The sequence below is a fragment of the Crocodylus porosus genome, unplaced genomic scaffold (assembly GCF_001723895.1).
Source record: "Crocodylus porosus isolate Cpor-Errol unplaced genomic scaffold, CroPor_comp1, whole genome shotgun sequence".
In the NCBI taxonomy this organism is placed as follows: domain Eukaryota; kingdom Metazoa; phylum Chordata; order Crocodylia; family Crocodylidae; genus Crocodylus; species Crocodylus porosus.
The window spans coordinates 117,768,012-117,783,603 of NW_017728931.1; the positions used below are offsets into that span (position 1 = coordinate 117,768,012).

At 42.5% G+C, this 15,592-nt stretch overlaps 1 protein-coding gene across 9 annotated transcripts in view; it reads left to right on the forward strand.

The window, feature by feature from the left end:
• Positions 1–13,170, forward strand: part of LOC109315692 (histone H2B 5-like) — a 22,163-nt gene extending 8,993 nt beyond the window's left edge. For 6 of the 9 annotated variants that reach the window (XM_019543513.1, XM_019543507.1, XM_019543509.1 and 3 more), the window contains one exon: positions 8,335–13,170. In XM_019543513.1, the coding sequence (XP_019399058.1) occupies positions 8,365–8,745 (381 nt within the window). In that variant the 5' untranslated portion in view covers positions 8,335–8,364 and the 3' untranslated portion in view covers positions 8,746–13,170. Of the gene's footprint in view, positions 1–7,192; positions 7,290–8,331 lie in introns of all 9 variants that reach the window. The other 3 variants (XM_019543506.1, XM_019543512.1, XM_019543510.1) reach the window with 2 other exon arrangements.
• Positions 13,171–15,592: the final 2,422 nt, after the last annotated feature.

The window sequence follows — 15,592 nt, forward strand, 5'->3', positions numbered from 1 at the left end:
CCTCTGGCACCACACCAGAGCACCACGAGTGCTCGTAAAGCTGTGCCAGGGGTCCCACAACGACCTCAGCTAATTCCCTCAGCACTCTGGGGTGGAGATCGTCCGGACCAGCTGATTTAAATACGTCCAGTCCCTCCAGAAGTTCCCTGACTAGATCCTCACTGACCCTTGGCCCAGGTGCACCTTCCCTGGGGCCTGAAGGGGACCTGGTGGGGGGCTGATCCAGTCTCTGCTCAAGAAGATGGAGGCAAAGAAATTGTTAAATAAGTTAGCTTTGTCATCTGGTGTGATGACCAGATTTCCTAGCATGTCTTGCAGGGGCCCCACGTTACCCGGTACCTTCTTTTTGCCCCCTATGTATTAGCTGTGGGGGTTGCTGGATGGGATAGGGTAATGAGGATATTTCAGGTGTAATACAATAATATGGATCTCCTCCAAGCCTTGGATCTCTTTGGAGGAGAGCTAGCTGAGTACTGAACTTAGGTTTTTGTTATGTACATCGCTGGATGTACTCTGACAAACAAAATAGGAGTTGATTTATAAGAAAACATTAATTGTCCTGTTTTGCCTTTATTGGCCCTTGCTAGCCAAGCTGGGCAGCACAGAGAGTTTCTAAAACAGACCAATAATAAAAGTTCAGCTGAAAGTAGTTTATTAAAAAGCTTTTTAAAATGCTCTTCTATTTATAATAAAATCTCCCAAGCACCTGGGACTTGCTGTTTCCAAGGTGCTGAACATCCCACATTTCAGGTGAAGCTAAGGTGATCTGCTGATGCCCAGCATCTCTGAATTTCAGACATAAGGCGCTTCATCCAGGTTACCCAAGGCATAGCTTGGCAGTTTTGCACCCTGGGCCAATGGTGGCAGGAGTGGCTTAAGCAGTGCCAGGCTGGCAATGGCACTGGCTGTTACTTTTGTTCTCCTCTTCCCTCCCCACCCACCGTGCCAGCATGTAGGCTGGGCTGGTGCCCTTCTTGCTCCCACCCCCCATTATGTTACTCCCTCATTGTTTTCATTGTTGGAGTAAAACCAGCAGCATTTGATCTAGGAAAAGCAGTGTTGCTTCCCCCAGTACTATGCCTGTTACTCAGACATTTACTTCTACCCCAGATAGTGAATAAGGCAGAACTGCTGGACTTCCTTTTGTTTAAAAATTCAAGAACTACCTCCCACATCCAGCCATAGAAAGCACTCCATTGTGCTTGTGCAGCCGCACCTCTGATTAATGTTCCTAGAACCTTGAGAAATCATTTTAGTTCTGGCAGAGACAGCACAAAGTACTGTCTTTACAGAGATCACAAAACCTATTTGGGGTGTTTAGAATGTTTGTCTTTTTCCTAAAACAACAAACACAGATACACAAGAATGAAAAGAAAAGAAACAATGAGTATAAGCATAGTCAGGTAGTTGGGAACTAATGACTAAGGCTACTAAGTGCTAGGTTAATACAAACAATAGACTATAATAATAACTATTTGATAATAATACACTGTCATTAATTAATTGTCTGCCCCCCATGCCCCTGATTTAATTTTTCAGGATTGCATGAATTGATAAAAATAAAAAATGCTTAAAAATAAATATTGATATTATCCATCAACATTATTAAAAAATAAAACTCGAATTCTGCCATACCTCCTAATAATAAAGAGGAAGTCAAAGATCTCTGGACTTAAAACATAATAATCAGTACTCCAGAAGAAATTAATATGACACTGTCACCACAGTCCTTGACAATATGCCAGAAAGAAAAAATTCCTCCCAGTCTGAAATATGATGATCATTTCATACATGTGAGCAAGCATCACCCTGTGTCTCACTGTGAATCATCACACAGCTGATCCCAATTGCACTCTAAGGTAGCCTTCATGACCAAATTATCAAATATGTCCATTTGTTTTCTGGAATCCTATTAATGTGACTCTTAACAGTACTTTCTATGTTAGAGAATTCATGTGACGTCCCTGCAAGATGTATCATAATATGAAGCAAGTTTATAGTCTGCACAAATACACCATTCCAGTAATGGTCCTGTCACTTGATGGCAGTCTGGCCATCTTAAAACCTTCTTCTGTGACATTATAATATTTCTGACCACATGAAAGAGCCCATTAGGGTTTTTTTGGTTTTTTGGTTTTCCACGGGAACACACTGTAATTTGCTGCCCTTCTTTGTGCTTGAGTGATGGTAACACAAAGAGTAGCAGCAAATTGCAATTTAACTTACTTGACATTAGGATTAAAGCCAGATTTGCTCGATTTTATTCTGCAAATGGAATTAAAGAAGGAAAATTAATTGAACAGAACCAACAAAACAATTCAGATATGGAGCTGAGTAAATGATAGTGGCCAAATGGCTTTTATTTGGTCTAACAAGGACTGAAATAGCTTGTCAAAAGTTTAACAAATGTCAGGAGCATTCAAACACTAATAAAGTTTGAAAGATTGAGGTTCATGTTTTTCCCACACATGCCCACTTTACGTTATTTCCATCAAAAAGTCAAAAAAATGGGATAATTATGCAAATATAACTTGTCAAGTTCATCGACTTGTGATATCCAGAGAGTAACTCAGTGGCTTGAGGGATTCCAAATGGACAAGAAAACTGATTGCCTAGAGGCCACAATTTGAATCTGGGCCAGACCAATAGGAATTAAAAAAACAAATACTGTTGGGCTCCATATGAAGAAAGAGTTGGGGTTAACAGTCCAAATCCTGAAAAAAAAAACCCAAAAAACAAAACAAAACAAAAAAACTAAAAACCCCAGGCCATCACAGTTAGCACTAACTGGTACTCATGTTATATCAGCAAGGTCAAGAATGGAAAAGGCACAAGTGCTAAACAACCACTTCAGCAAAAAATGTAGCCTTTCCAGGAAGAGTATATTCCCATAGGGACTGGGAAAGATAAAATGGGTCTCAAACTGGACAGCTAGACTCCCTATTGCATTTTATATCCCATTGGTTCCTAGTGATTTCACTACTATATGGTAGTGATAAACTACCATATGGTTTACCATATGATTTACCACTACCATATGGTTAGTGTCTGCCATATTTTTTTCACTTTCCTGAAGGAAGGGGCGGTTGATAAAAAGCCAGACCCATCGGCCCCCTCTTATTGATTTCTGGCAGGATCTCCTGTTTGTGGAGGGTATCAGGAGTCACCTTGCTACTTAGGGCTGTTTGGAAAGTAATTACTCATATTCTGTGGAACTCCGATTTAAAAAAAAAAATAAAAAAAAACAAAAAAAATCAGCAAAACATCACAGCCTAACATTTTCAGCTAAAAATTCAAAAATTGTGGCTGTTAAACAAAAAAAAAAAGCCAAAAATATTAGACTGAAAAGCAAAACCTTTGATTCAGAAATTCTGTCTGGTACTTTATGAGCATTAGTATTTGTTTCCTTTAGGCCCTCCCGCTTCATGGCCTGGATCCTGTAGCCAAAATATCTCTCTCATGATGCATAAGGGTCTCCTCTCCTGGTGGCCCACTGGATTAAGGGAGTCCTTGGTTCCTGCATGCTATGGGAAATGTAGTCCTGCTCAGGGCACAGTCTGGTGGAGAGGTGGAGCAGCATGGTGTGCCAGGCAGGCAAGCACCGCTGCTGCTGCGGAGCAGCAAAGTAGGCAGATTGGAGCAGGCACCACACCGCCTGCATGTGCCCAGCCTGGCTTCTACTGAGCCACAGCTGGAGGTGGGGGGCAGACCAGGCTGGGCACCTCTCCAATCTGCTCTCTTTGCACCTGCACAGCAGCAGCGGTGCCTGCCTACCCACCTGCCTGGCACACCATGCTGCTCTGTCTTCACTTGAAACACAGTGGCCTAGATTTCCTTAAAAAGAATATGGTTACCTTATTTAAATGTCACTTGAACTCCTTTAAGCTGTTACTGATTTATTGCACTACCAAAAAATCAAAATCTATAGGCATCATATAAACAAATTACAAGGAAGACAGAGTGTATTATCTAGCTCTTAGTGTGCAATGGGAAATTTGGGTGGGGCTGAAGAATGTGGAAGTAAGATTATAATAAATCAGATAGCTGGTTGTTATCAAGCTTTAATTTGTATGTGTAGCAGAGTCTTCCTTGTGGCTGTAAGCACTGTGCCCAGATGGGGCTGGGAGTCCCACAACTGAGAGGACTCTCAGCCCCAGCAGCTGCCAGGACCAAGAGTCCCACAGCTGTGGATGCTGGGTCCTGGCAGTGCACCACCCAATGCCAGGACTCAGCTGAGTCCCAGCAGCCATGGGGCACAGCTGTGATCTCCCAGTCCCAGGGATGCATGAAATCCCTGGGGCTGGGAGATTCCACCTGCCATGATATCCCAGCCCTAGGGGTATGCAAAACCCCCATGGCTGGGAGACTGTGTCAGCTGTGATCTCCCAGCCCTGCACTACCGAGAAACCCCCAGATCTCGGAGATCACAGCACCTGTGTCTTCCAGCTGCAGGGATGCATGGGACAAGCCTGCAGCTGGGAGCTCTTGAGCTGAGGGGACTCACAGCTGCAGGGGCTTGCTCCTTGCTACAGCAGGGAGAGTCTCGGTTTGGGCTCCCCCTGCACTAGCATTAAGGTGTGATGGGATCTATTGTGTGATCCCACAATCACATCTCTTGGCATACAGGTGTGGCACGGCAGGGGGCATGATTGTATGGATTGCACATTAGATCCCATTACACCTTTACCTGCACATAGAGTGGCCCAGAAAGCTTGGCATAAAGGCATATATCTCAGCTAAAATGAGACCAAGAGCAAGATCCCAACCACAGTATCCAGCAGAGGATTTTAATAAGTGCAGTGGTTTTCAGCTTGTCATCTGTGAACTGCTGGGGTCTTCAGACTATGTCTAATGAGTCCCTGAAATATGGCTGTGATCAATCAAAAGTATGTGAATATCAACATTTCCAAAGGGGCCACACCAAAAAAATGTTATTCATTTGCTTTCATTTCATTTGTCCATAAATGAAAAAAAGGTTGAAAACCACTGAGTTAGTGGGACAGTGCTGTGGCCCTGCAGTACCTGTCCTGTCCACAAATGAAGGATTTTGGCACCTGCCATGGGGCTATATTGACTTTGAAACTTGGGCAGAGGTAGGAATAACAACAAGTATATGAAGAAGCACATTAAAAATATCAACAGACATGAAACATTTTATGACGCTCTTGTTGGAATACTTTTCAGGAAAAAAACAACCCCATAAAAGTGGAGTGCATATAAGTACATGGTTGTTTCTTGTCTTAGAAAATGATTTCCCACTGAAAATAAATATCTGCACGTTTCCAAACAAAGGAATACAGCCAATATTTTTTTACGTTTCCAATGAAAAAGAAGCATACAAAAGGAACAATGTGAGCTGTTTAATTGGCAGTTCTCAGAGTTTCTGTGTGCATCCATTATTTTAAGATCAGTTCAGGATCCCACACTCCAAACCCCCCTGTTCTGCATGAACTTTTGAAACATGTCATAAAAATGAAAAAAGAGGCAGAGAGAGCAAGATAAATAGTTTAGTTCAGTTCATTTTTCCTCAGCCTAGTTTTAAAAAAAGTCCAGGCACACATGATTTAAATGATTTTGATGATTTGGAAACAAGTTCTAAAATAAAATGAAATTCAGTAAAGAAAAACACAAAGCACTGCAATTAGGAAGGACAACTCTAATGCAAATATATACAAATACAAAATGGGGAATACCTGACAAGGTAGAAGGAGCTAAAGGTTAAAATAGATTGCAAAATAAATATGAGTCAACAGATAAATCAGTCATTTGTCAGGGGTACTTTAGATACGTTTTGATCCCGTCTTAGAGCAGGTAGATGAACTAGATGGCCTCTTGAGGTCCTTTCTAGCACTATGTTTCTGTGATTTCCATAACTTTTTATTCATATGTTCAAAATGGGTGCTTTGCTGTGTAGAGCCCTAGGGCTTGATTCTCCCCTGGCAGAGTGTAGGTTGATTTTAGGGAGAGTTAGTTACTCTCATCTCCCAGCTCCCCCTTTATCAAACTATTTCTGTTACAACTTCAAAACAAGTCTGTAAGATGTGTAAGGCTCATGATCTTCTATTCATGTGTCTCCTTATTGAATGCATAACAGTATAACATTGCATGAAAACAACTGAATACCACATAGTTTTGTAAAGCAGTTGCTTTACTGCTTGAAGTTTCACTCGTTGAACAAACTGAAAGGGCAATACCTTCCTTTCTTTATTATTTCATCATGCTGGTTGTTCCAGCCAGTTCAGTTTTGAAATTTGTGTAATATTTGTTTGCTTTTATGGAAAGTGTTAGTGATTCTGGCCCATTGAAGAAGTTTGCTAGTGGGCTTTTCGAGCTACATTCAGATTTCTCCAAGCCGAGTTTTTCCTGGGTAATATTAATAAATCTTATCTTGGATTTACAGAGTTCTCTTGTTTTCCACAAGATGCATTAAGGAAGGGAAGCATGGGAAGTAGAATTAATGTTCATATTACTAGGAGTTTTGTGTGCGTGAAGACAAGGATTCAACTCTTATTGCCAACTTCTAGTTTCCGACTAAACACAGAGCATGAGAATTTTATCAGAAGAGCTGAGGGGAAATGAAACCTTCTCCCTTCGCATTGCAGAGTATCTGCTAACTTGTTACAGCATCCCCAGGGCTACACTGAGACAGTGCCTTTGCCTGCTGCTCCTGAGAGCCCTTATTGCTCCTGAAGAGAATGGATTCCTATCTGGTGCAGCTGCAAGATCTGGGGATTATACATCTCTGGCCTGAGTCTGCTCAGTCTTCCCCACTCGTACAGAGGGCTAAAACACATTTCACTGTAAACCGTACCTTTGGTTGCTTTATTTGGAGCAAAAGATTGTCTTTTGCATCATACAGAATGGTAGTAAACAGGATATTTCATACAATATGGAGGGTTCTATAAGCATCAAAGTACCTTTTAGTCCAATGGGTTTTATTTTTAAGTACAGAATAAGATATGTCTGGTCTAATGGCCAAAAAGTCCAACAGCCATGAAGGGCCACACCTCATTCCTTCCCAAAGATCAAGGGAGAATAGCATGCACGTTCATTAATCCAGCAGCTACCTAACAGGGTTCAGGCTATGATTCCTTTCTGTGTTGCCTGTTTTGTGCATGTGTAGATGTATATCTTGCTCCAGTTCTCTCTCTCTCTCATGTCTGTTCTTCATCTACGTCACATGGGCCTTCAGTCCCAGAGCACCCCTTCCTCTTCAGTCTCTCCTGCCCACCGAAATACGCCTCACTGACCAAGCTGTAACCAAGCTGGAGCTCCAGCACCAAGAAGGGGTAGGGTAGAATTTTGTCTACAGTAAAATAAAAGGTTTCATGTAGAATACAAAAAAAATTCCTGTCAGAGGACCAGGTTGCAACACAGTTGTTTTTACTAGGTCAAGGGACAAATGTCAGATCTGTAGTGGAGATGCAGGATCTTAGGACTGGGTTCTGGTAATGTAACCATCTTACAACACTATTAGAACACATTTTTAAAGTTTGCAATGTGGACAAGACCTCTGTACGTCAGGGGGAAACTGTTATAGCGAAACCCCTTTGAGTTATTGTTTTCATGATGTAAATGGGCCCAGGGCAAACCACCGAGATGAGCAGGGAGAAAGGCAAAGAAAATATAAGGATATATAAGAAAGGAGACATCAGTAGAAGTCCTCCCACATAAGTAAGTAATATTAAGAATATGGTTCCACCTTTGTGACCTCAGTGGTTAGAAGTTGGGGCCTTGTGGCTTCTTCCCTTTCAGAGGAGAAATCAATGATGCCATTGTAGATCTTTGCTGTGCAACACATTTATTTACAAAGGATGCCCAAGGTCCTGTTTTCCTGAACACAGTCAGGGAATCAAACCAAATGAGAGAATTTCTTTGCTTGCAACTCCAAGCTCCTTTCAGCCAGGGCTCAGTTTCTCAGGCCCACACTACCATTAGTTCAGTATCTGGGGTTCCCTTGCTGCCTTGGTACCTGAGATGGCTTCAGACTTGCTAGCTTAGCTACTGGAAGCAATCTAGCTGCAGCAGCACAGAGCTCAGCTAATTTACCCTGTGTATTAGCAGCTCTGCAGTTCTGAACAGGGTGAATTAGCTTGCCATAAGGTCTCTGCTACCACAGGTATACTGCTGTTGGTACCCAAACTAACTCTTTAAAGGCAGCTTTGATACCTTTTTAAATTAACAATGCTGGCAGTAGGCCATGAGGAAATAACCTCTTAGATGTCAGGGAAATCTCTCTCCTTTTCCTTGAGAATGCCATACCTCTCAAAGAGATGAGGCAGTAGAGGAAGAAATTGAGTAGAATTTGATTTTAATAATGTTCTTTTCAAGCAGCTTAAAGTGCTAGCGTGAACAGCCTTCAGGATGCCAGAGCCAGCAAAGTCCACCTCGGCCCCCAAGAAAGGCTCCAAGAAAGCGGTGACCAAGACCCAGAAGAAGGGGGATAAGAAAAGGCACAAGAGTAGGAAGGAGAGTTACTCTATCTACGTGTACAAGGTGCTGAAGCAGGTTCATCCCGACACCGGAATCTCTTCCAAGGCCATGGGCATCATGAACTCCTTTGTCAATGACATTTTTGAGCGCATTGCTGGGGAGGCCTCTCGTCTGGCGCATTACAACAAGCGCTCAACCATCACTTCCCGGGAAATTCAGACAGCTGTGCGTCTACTGCTGCCAGGGGAGCTGGCCAAGCATGCTGTATCTGAAGGCACCAAGGCTGTCACTAAGTATACCAGCTCCAAGTAACCAGGATCTCAGCTTTCCAAAATGAATATTCAACTTGGAACCCCTCAGTGTGAGGAAAGCAAAGGGTTGGGTCACGGGGTGGCAACAACTGGGCAAGCAAAAGACATGGCCATTATTGGTGCAAGAACAGTTTGCAGTCTTAAGCTGGATGTTAGGGCCTGTTTATGAAGAGGGACCACTGACCCAGACATTCATTTGTTTTCATAAACTTTTCAAATGTGCCAGAGGTTCAGCAATTTCCACCTAGACCAAACAGAAGGGAACTTCAGTATCTCATCAAAAGGACTGGTTTCAATACATTAAAATTCTGCTCTATGCTTGGGAAGTTCTGCACGTCTGGCAGTGGCAGGCAGGACTGGCAACAGAAATGTAGAGACTCTGTCTCTGAAGTCGGGCTGTTTGATTGCTTTCTTCCACACATCAGAAATAAGTACTAAGAAATCAGTATTAATATTTTATCCTGAGGACAGCAGCCTATCTAGTTGTCCTTTAGCAATGCAACTGATCCAGCTTACAAAAGGGATAAGACGCATCACTTAGGTGAAATAAAGGAAGCATATTATATAGAATACATGCAGAATTAAATCACTGCTGATCAAGAAAACCTACGCTGACAATATTGTATGAAGCCAGTTACAGAGAGAGTCTTGCTGCATACAAGATCCACCCCTTAGACATCAGACAGGTAGACTCCTAGGTAAATACTGAGCCAGGCTCCTTATTCTTCCTCCAAAGTACGTGGAGTCAATGATCAGGTTATGCCTCACAGAGGACAGAGACCCTGTCCCATCCTGAGACCCATTCTGGACATTTTGGAGCTGGCTGTTTCCTTACTGATGTGTGATGGCAGAAGAAGAGGGTGGATGTTTGGATTATATAGCTGCCTTGCCCTCTGGCTTTCTCCCCTACATCAAGGACTCAGCTACTGTGTGCTAAATTATGCTGCTGCTCCTTGCAGAAACTATTCAGCTTCTCTTGGCCAGTGCCTTGATGCTGCCTCTGCACTGCCTTCCACAGTCCTAACTGTGTGGGAGGAGATGGAGTAATCTCCAGAGAGAGGAGCCTCCCTTCCCTGCAATTCATTGTATTTAAAAACAAGAATGCAATTGAACCAGCCTTAGAAATAGCAAATAAATATTGGGAAGAGTATAAAAGGAGTATATTGGGAAACTGTCAGATAAGCGCTATGTCCAGGCTTTGAATTAGGAATGGAAAGACCCTTCTCTATCAGTGAGACCTACCAACTCGGAGTCAGGTTCTGCAGGCTCTATTTACAGATCTGCCACTGTGTTTGTGACTAAAGGCAAGCCATTTTGTCACTCAATTCTTTGTTTTACTCATCTGTGAAAAGAGTATTGTACTTACCAGCTTAAAACAGCTGTTACCAGGCTTTAATTGATCAATATTTTAAAAATACTTAAATATGTAGCACCTCTCATCTCAGAGTCCAAAGTAAGATAAGCAGTAACAAAGTCTTGATAAAAAACCACAGAGATCAGAGGAGAAATTCCTAAACCAAAGGCTTCATATGCCAATACTGCTGGGGGGGCAGAATCAGGACTGCTGTTTCCTAGTCAGTATTAACAGATTAGATTATGGATGCTAGGACTTTAAAACAGCAGTCAAGATCCCAAATACACCTTAGTACATCAAATGCTAAGAAGAAACCAGACCTGAAGGACATGAAAATTTTAGCCTAATAAATTGAGTTCTACAACAGTGATCCATGTTGATTCCACAAAGGGGCGGGTAGAACCTGCAATCTCAGGTTCCTTCTGCAACTTTTTCATTAAAAGAACAAACAAAAAAACTCAAAACAAAACCAAACCAGAAATAAAGTTAATTCTACCACACCCACCCCTATGTCTGCTTCTCCCTTCCCCCCTCCCCGCCCCACACACAGCTTTTCTCTCACCTTCCTCTACTTTTGTCTGCATGCTGTTTGTTTAGACTACATTTGCTGGGGCCAGCTCTAGGTTTGCACATTGATGCAAACCTTGACATTAATAATTCATGTTATTCCAGCTACTAGAATGGTTTCTGTGCTGTGTGTTCACATTGTGTAGCTCTGATGTTTCGGTAACAGTTTATAACGTGCCCTGGGAAAGGGGCAGTGCGTAGTTGCATTTCCAAGCACATCCTGGAAAATGGGTTGTGACTTCGCTTCCTGATCAGTCCCTGCTTTGGGAAGGAAGCAAACCATGCTAGCCTATGCCTCATGCAGTTTGTGTCACCCAGGGCAGCTATGTAATCCAGTATGCTGACTAAGGAAGTAGCAGCTCTGCAGACCCTAATCTTGGCCCCCTGTTGTGAATTGTGGTAACAATATCCCAGACCAAGAAAAAAGTTTTATGCTCTCTTCCCTCTGCCACCATACCCACACCCACAGCTTTATCTACATTTAATGCAGAAGTGCCAGAGATTCTCATTATGGTTCCTTCATCAAAAAAATATTCACAATTCTGCCCCGACATATAGAATTTTGGAGCAGGGACCATGACTGTCAATAGCCAGTGCAACGAACCCCCTGATCCACAGTATCAGTATTTCATAGTAACAATCAAAAATAAATAAATAACAATAAAAAGATCATCTCTTGGACCTGACCCTCAGCAGAGTGAGCTTAGTATGTTTTGTTTCCTGATTGAACATCTTATACTGAGTAACAAAAGATATAATTATCTTAATGCTGCCCTCACTGACACAGACCTTCACAATTGGCCCCACTCTCCTCAAAAGAAGCAGAATAAACATAAGGGAAAAAGAGAAAAGGCATGCCTGCTGCAGCAACAATACTTTTTAGAAACACTTCTGGGGTCCCCAAACTGTCCATACTAGTGGTAGCAGGTTAAAACTTCCCTCCTCCCGATATTTGGTGCAATTTACAAAAGGTACCAACACTGAAACACCAGCTCCAGCTCAGCACTTACACCTAAACCTGGCTGCTTATGGCTCTCCTCCAAGGACTGCAGAGTCTATTCCAGAAGTTCTCTTTCTTTACAGAAGACCCAGGTCCATTCACGGCTGGATTAAAGCACAGGCAAACTTGGCACATGCCTAGAGCTGTAAGTATAGAAGGGGCCCTGTTATGCTTATTTTACTTATTATAAATTGAGTTAAAAAAATCAGGGCCCACAAGTTTGTTTGCTTAGGGCCCACTAAAGGGTTAATCCAGCTGGTGCAAGTGCCCAGGATTAGGCGCACACAGTATACACTGTCACTCAAAAGTTTCCTAGCGGGCTAACAGGGTGGGGTTTGGCACAGCAGGATTTTCAGGCAAAATTGTAGCTTATTACAAGACATTGGTTCCAATCTGATTCCTTCAAATCAAATTGAATTACACTGAAATTTGTGCCGCACAGGGCAAAGAGTTTTCTGTCTAAGACCAGGTTATCAACATGAGCTGTGCTTCCATTGCGTTCTCTAGGTGAAATGGGCAAATATTCACTAGTGCTTATCATTCAGCAGCCAGACAGCATATGAACTACTTCGCTATTGTTTTTAAACGGTGCCTCATTGTGTTGTCTAGAAGTCTTACTAATGCCCATTGAAATTAATAAGAGCTCTTCTTTGATTTAATGGGCATTATATTGGGCTGTAAAAGCAGAAGCAATGGAAAAAAATCTCAGAAAAAGGTCTCATTGATTTGCCAACCCATGTGCTCAGAGCATGGGGTATGCTTTGGTCAACAATTCTTCAGTCATGTAATTGTCCGCAGAATCCATCTCTGCTGTAGAAGTGTGCACCAGAATCTAAGCTTTCATTTAACTGGAGCCCTTCATAGCCATCCTTAAGAACTGCAAGTGAATATACAAGGTCCAGCTACAAGAGTCTGAGTGCCAAAGCCTGCTACTATACCACTAACATCCATGGTGCAGTTACGCATTATCAGTAAAACATCTACAGCAGATTGAAAACTTAAAAATGTGGAAACTGCACAAAATCAATTATTGTAATAGTAAAATAAACAGGGCAGGTGGCTGCACTAATGGAATTAACTATTCATTTTAGTATTTAGCACAATAAGCAAGTTTGGTGTTTTCATTTATATGAATCCACTGCAGAATTTCTGCTCTCTCTCACTAGCAAACCTCTGAAACCCTTGAGTGATTCTGGCATATGAGATTCAGCTTGACGCAAAGTACCCAGGGCCTCAAATCTAACAGGACTGGAGCATTTCGGGGTGTCTTGTTTTAAGAGTAAATTGCGCATAGAATTTTGACAGTTCCCAATATCAGACATGGGAATTTGTTTTTCATACTTAATTTCCATGCATGGTTTTTTGTGGGCTTCTTTACGAGAAGACTTTTCTTGTTATATTGTTCATACCATATGTTCTAGTACTGTGGTGCTGTTGTGCCTAACAGCTAATTATATGTTTTGTTTTAGTTTTGGATTACAAATAAAATTTAACTTTCAAAACTGCTCAAACCTGACAGATTCTGGCCTCTCCTTGTGCAGTTGTTTCTGCCAAGCTGTGAAGCCCTGAACACTGTTGTTCCTTTAACTTTTCTCCTTCATTTTCCTCCTGCATCCCTCAGTCCCTAGGTCACAGTGCCTATCCTTTCAAGCAAGATCTGGATATTGTTCCTATTAGTGGGGATTGGTAACTGGGGCCCAGGACACTAATTCAGAGGGGCACAAGAATGGCAGCCCGCATGCATTGTGGTAACTGCAGCCAGGCTCCATGCACAGAGCCAGCTCCAGCAGCAGCCTCAGTGGCAGGGCATGGTGCAAAGCTGGCCCCAGTGATAGCTGAGATGAGGTATGACCTTACAATACTCTTTCCCCTGCTGTCCACGCAACTGTCCCCTGACTTCTCTGCCCAGGGTACAAAGTTCATTACTTATGCCTCTTGTTCTTAATTTCAGCAAGGTGGACTGGTAGCTAGAATGCAGAATATTTCTGTTCTATAGCCTGAGAAGATTACCTCTACTGTGGTCCCAGCTCTCACTGCCCTGTGGCAGAAGCTGAGACAAGACCTCTAAGTCCACCATAAATGCTAACCACATGCATCACCAAAGGAGGTGGTGTAAATTGTAAAGATATTCAACAAACAGATGCTCTCTGAGCTCCACTGAGTTCCTTGGATTTCCTTCCTTTATGGTGAAGTTTGAACATGCTCTGCTGTATTCTGTTCAGCTTTTTTCTTTTTTTTTTGTCCCAGTTCAAATTAGCCAGATCAGTTCCAAATCCTTTGAATTATTCAAGAACCATAAGTAGCCCTACTACCAGCAAGTATCCTCTACTCCAGACTTTTCAGCCTGGGACTTCAGATGGCTGCCAAAAGGTTTGGAAGTATCCTACATGCAGACCAAAGCCCGGAGGTTTGGGGTTCAGATGCCCCCAGGTTTCACTTGCCCTCAGCTGTACAGCCGCAGGAGGAAGCTAGGGAAGAATCTCCCATTTCCATAAAGTCAGCGTGAAGCAGAGATCCTCCCACTGGAACCTGCCAGTGGGAAGCTAACTAAGAGGCTGTCATAGGGAGTCCTGGCTGCAGGCAGACAAGGGTGCACCCTCTATACTACACAGTGCTATTTTAATTGTACTACCTTGTTCAAGGTATTTCCCCCACCAGGTAAGTATCTTGTTTCCGTTAACTCCCAATGAGGGGAAAATTCATGGTGTTGTCCCGCAAACCACATCTGCTCATGGCACCAAAATGAAATATCGCTCACAAATAAGGGTGCAATTCTTACCTGAGGAATGCAGCAGTTACCAATGCTGAGATTTAAAACATCATCCCCTGGCAACTGGCTTGAACACCTAAGTAAATGTGCCCTAACACTCATACTGCTGAGACCTGTGGCTATTCTGGGCTCTCTGAAGACTCAGGCATGGCAGCTCAGTGTCTGTTACTCTTGGTTCACATTGCTGGGTGTTTCTTTGCAGCTCCAAGAGCCAGCGATTTGCCTTTTTAAAAAAAAAGAAAGTGGAAGCTCCAGAGAATGTGCTGAAATATCAGGATACCTCCTAGGTCACTTACTTAAAGCATGTGAAGAGTGCATTTTACAGTTAAAATCCTATGGAAGGAAGAGTGCTCTGTTATGTACATTATTCATTTTAATTGTTAATCTTTATAACCAGAAATGCCTTCGGTACTGAAAAATGAGACGAGTGTCTGTGGAGGGGGGGAGACTATGTACATGGAGAACATTAACTACATTTATTTCAAACATTCCTAATATGAAACCCCCTTTTAAAAGGTGAATAGTAGCTACCTTAATTAATTAGACTATCTTGTCCCATGTAAATTCTCACAATGATTTATCCAGTGGCATGGGACAGAAGCACTATAACAGTCATCATAGTCTGAAAAAAAAATCTGGAACTTCAATACTACTTACAGCAGGAATAATAGCTAAGGGGATTGGGTAAAAGATGGCAGTTTTCACTAACTGAGTAATAATTAGAGTTCCTGGGCTCAAAGGACTAATGTAACTGTGGAAAAAAGAACATGGAAAACCCTGTCGCTTAATCATCTAAACTGGTAACATCTTTCCAATAAATTCCATTGAAGATTTTCCGTTTTGTCTTCATGCTTATATGTACATCAGCAGTACCTATGCTCTTCCAGGTGTCAAGGTTTACTTCTGCCAGGCCACGTCTACACAAGATGCCGATTGCACAGTAGCCCATAACTACTGCGCAGTAGCAGCACGTGTCAAAAAGGCATGATAGGCACAATAGTCTTGGGCTACTGCGCAGTCAGTGTCACGAAAAAGCCATTCAGTGACGCTACTGTGTAGTAACTCCAGTTACTGCATTGTCATTTGGTACTTATTTATAACTCTTGTGTAGCAAACTTGAGTTGGGGTTATACAAGGTAGTATGTGACCTTGACTCT